Source organism: Arachis ipaensis, chromosome B03 (assembly GCF_000816755.2).
Source record: "Arachis ipaensis cultivar K30076 chromosome B03, Araip1.1, whole genome shotgun sequence".
NCBI lineage: Eukaryota > Viridiplantae > Streptophyta > Magnoliopsida > Fabales > Fabaceae > Arachis > Arachis ipaensis.
Window position 1 is genome coordinate 16,982,011 of NC_029787.2, and position 2,361 is coordinate 16,984,371.

The 2,361-nt window shown below is 38.2% G+C and overlaps 1 protein-coding gene across 1 annotated transcript; it reads left to right on the forward strand.

The window, feature by feature from the left end:
- On the forward strand, window positions 9–1,882 carry LOC107629974 (membrane metalloprotease ARASP, chloroplastic). The gene has a single exon (XM_016332954.2). The coding sequence runs from the start codon at window positions 113–115 to the stop codon at window positions 1,481–1,483; it is 1,371 nt and encodes a 456-aa protein (XP_016188440.1). The 5' UTR covers window positions 9–112; the 3' UTR covers window positions 1,484–1,882.

Below are 2,361 nucleotides of genomic sequence, written 5' to 3' on the forward strand. Positions count from 1 at the left end.
TACCAATTTTACCAATTTTCCTTGTTCAGCAGCCTCCTGGCACCAGAACCAAGCTTTTTTATTCCTTTTTATTTCTTCGTTATTATTACACCATCCAAATTCCACAGAAGCCATGGTCATATACCTGTCTCCTTCTCCTCCTTCCCATTCTTCCACTTCCATACTCAGATTCTCAAACCCAAGGACACCCATTTCAGATTCTTCCTTCAAGCCCAAACCCCATTTCTCAATACCACTTTTTTCTCACTCTTTTGGCTCCAATTTTTCAACTTTAACATTCAAGCAGCAGTTCTTGAATCACAATAATAGTAGTGGCCGGTTCACACATGGAAACAGGGTTGATTTCAGGACCTTGGCTATTCCTGGGTTTGACTATGGAAACTTTGAAGGTCCTCAATCTGTTCTTGAAGCTGCTGCTGTTCTAACAGCAATCATTGTTGTTCATGAAAGTGGCCATTTCCTTGCTGCTTCACTTCAAGGTATCCATGTGAGTAAGTTCGCTGTTGGGTTTGGTCCAATTCTAGCTAAGTTCAATTCAAAGAATGTTGAGTATTCTATTAGAGCTTTCCCTCTAGGTGGATTTGTTGGGTTCCCTGATAATGATCCTGAAAGTGATATCCCTGTTGATGATGAGAATTTGCTTAAGAACAGGCCAATTTTGGATAGGGTTCTTGTTGTTTCAGCTGGTGTTATTGCCAACATAGTGTTTGCAATTGCTATAATCTTTGTTCAAGTTCTCACTGTTGGTTTGCCTGTTCAAGAGGTTTTCCCTGGTGTTATGGTTCCTGATGTGAAACCCTTTTCAGCTGCTTCTAGAGATGGATTGCTTCCTGGTGATTTGATTCTTCAGGTTAATGGTAGTGAGTTTCCAAAACCGGGTCCTAGTTCTGTTACTAAGGTTGTTGATGTTATCAAGAAGAACCCCAAGAGATATGTTTTGCTTAAGGTTAAGAGGGGGATGCAGGACTTTGAAATTAGGGTCACCCCAGATGAGAATTTTGATGGGACTGGTAAAATTGGTGTTCAGTTATCACCAAATGTGAAGATTGAAAAAGTTAGGCCAAAGAATCTTGTGGAAGCTTTGAACTTTACTGGGAAAGAATTTTGGGGTCTTTCTTCTAATGTTTTAGATGGATTGAAGCAGACATTCTTGAACTTTTCACAGTCTGCTGGTAAGGTTTCAGGTCCTGTGGCGATTATTGCTGTCGGCGCTGAAGTTGCGAGGTCAAACATTGATGGTCTTTACCAATTTGCTGCCATACTCAACATTAACCTTGCTGTTATTAACCTCCTTCCCTTGCCTGCTTTGGATGGGGGTTCGTTGGCATTGATCTTTATCGAGGCGGCCAGGGGTGGGAGGAAGCTACCTTTGGAAGTGGAACAACGGATAATGTCGTCCGGAATCATGTTTGTTATACTTCTGGGGTTATTCCTCATTGTTCGCGATACCTTAAACCTTGATATTATCAAAGATATCTTGTAATTACTTGTGGACCTTCAAAAAGTCATTTCATGATTTTCTTTGGCACATGCCGTTGGACCGGATTTGAAGCCAGTGATGTATCCATATAGTGGAAGATTAGATCATTGTAAATGATTTGAGGTAAGTTTATTCCTCCAAAGATGTTATTTGAGAGTGGGATCTCTTTGTCACTAATTCATTGAGGATTGTATTTGTGATCCTGGGATATAAACTTACAAGTTACAAATACTAGCTTTGTTTATGAACTTCACTGCAGTTCTTCTGGATTTTCATGAGGTTTATCATTAGTAGTATGGTTCTGCACGAATTCCCTTGCTTATTTTATATCCAAATTCTCTGCATATGTAGATATGATTGAATTGGCTATTTGGATCAATAGAGAGTGAAATCCGTTCTTAATAATGATCTTTATCTAGTTTCTTCTTGAATTGATGCAAACTGCTGAGTTTTATTTTCTGCTTAATTAATTTATTTTGACATATTGACATAATAGAATTAACTTTGTTAGCACGTTACATATGCTGCTCAACTTTATGAACATTTCCAACTAGTGTGTAATTTTCTCGTTAAATGAAATGAACTCTGGAACAAACATACTGAGTTTCCTTCATCTGTCTGGTTAGCTAACCAATTAGGGTGTGATTAGAGTCAAGTTTTGGAAGGAAAATGATGCGACGGTAAGGATTTGAAGAATACAAGATCTTCAACTTTTCCAAAAATCAGAACTTGTAAAAAGCTATAGTGGAACAACTATGAAAACCTTATGTTACATTTGAATATTGTACAAAGATGTATAGACAATGACGGATATTTCGGTTGAATTGCTGTTGAATAGGTTGAGCCACTAAACTAATGAACCAATAACTGGAGTGGTTTGA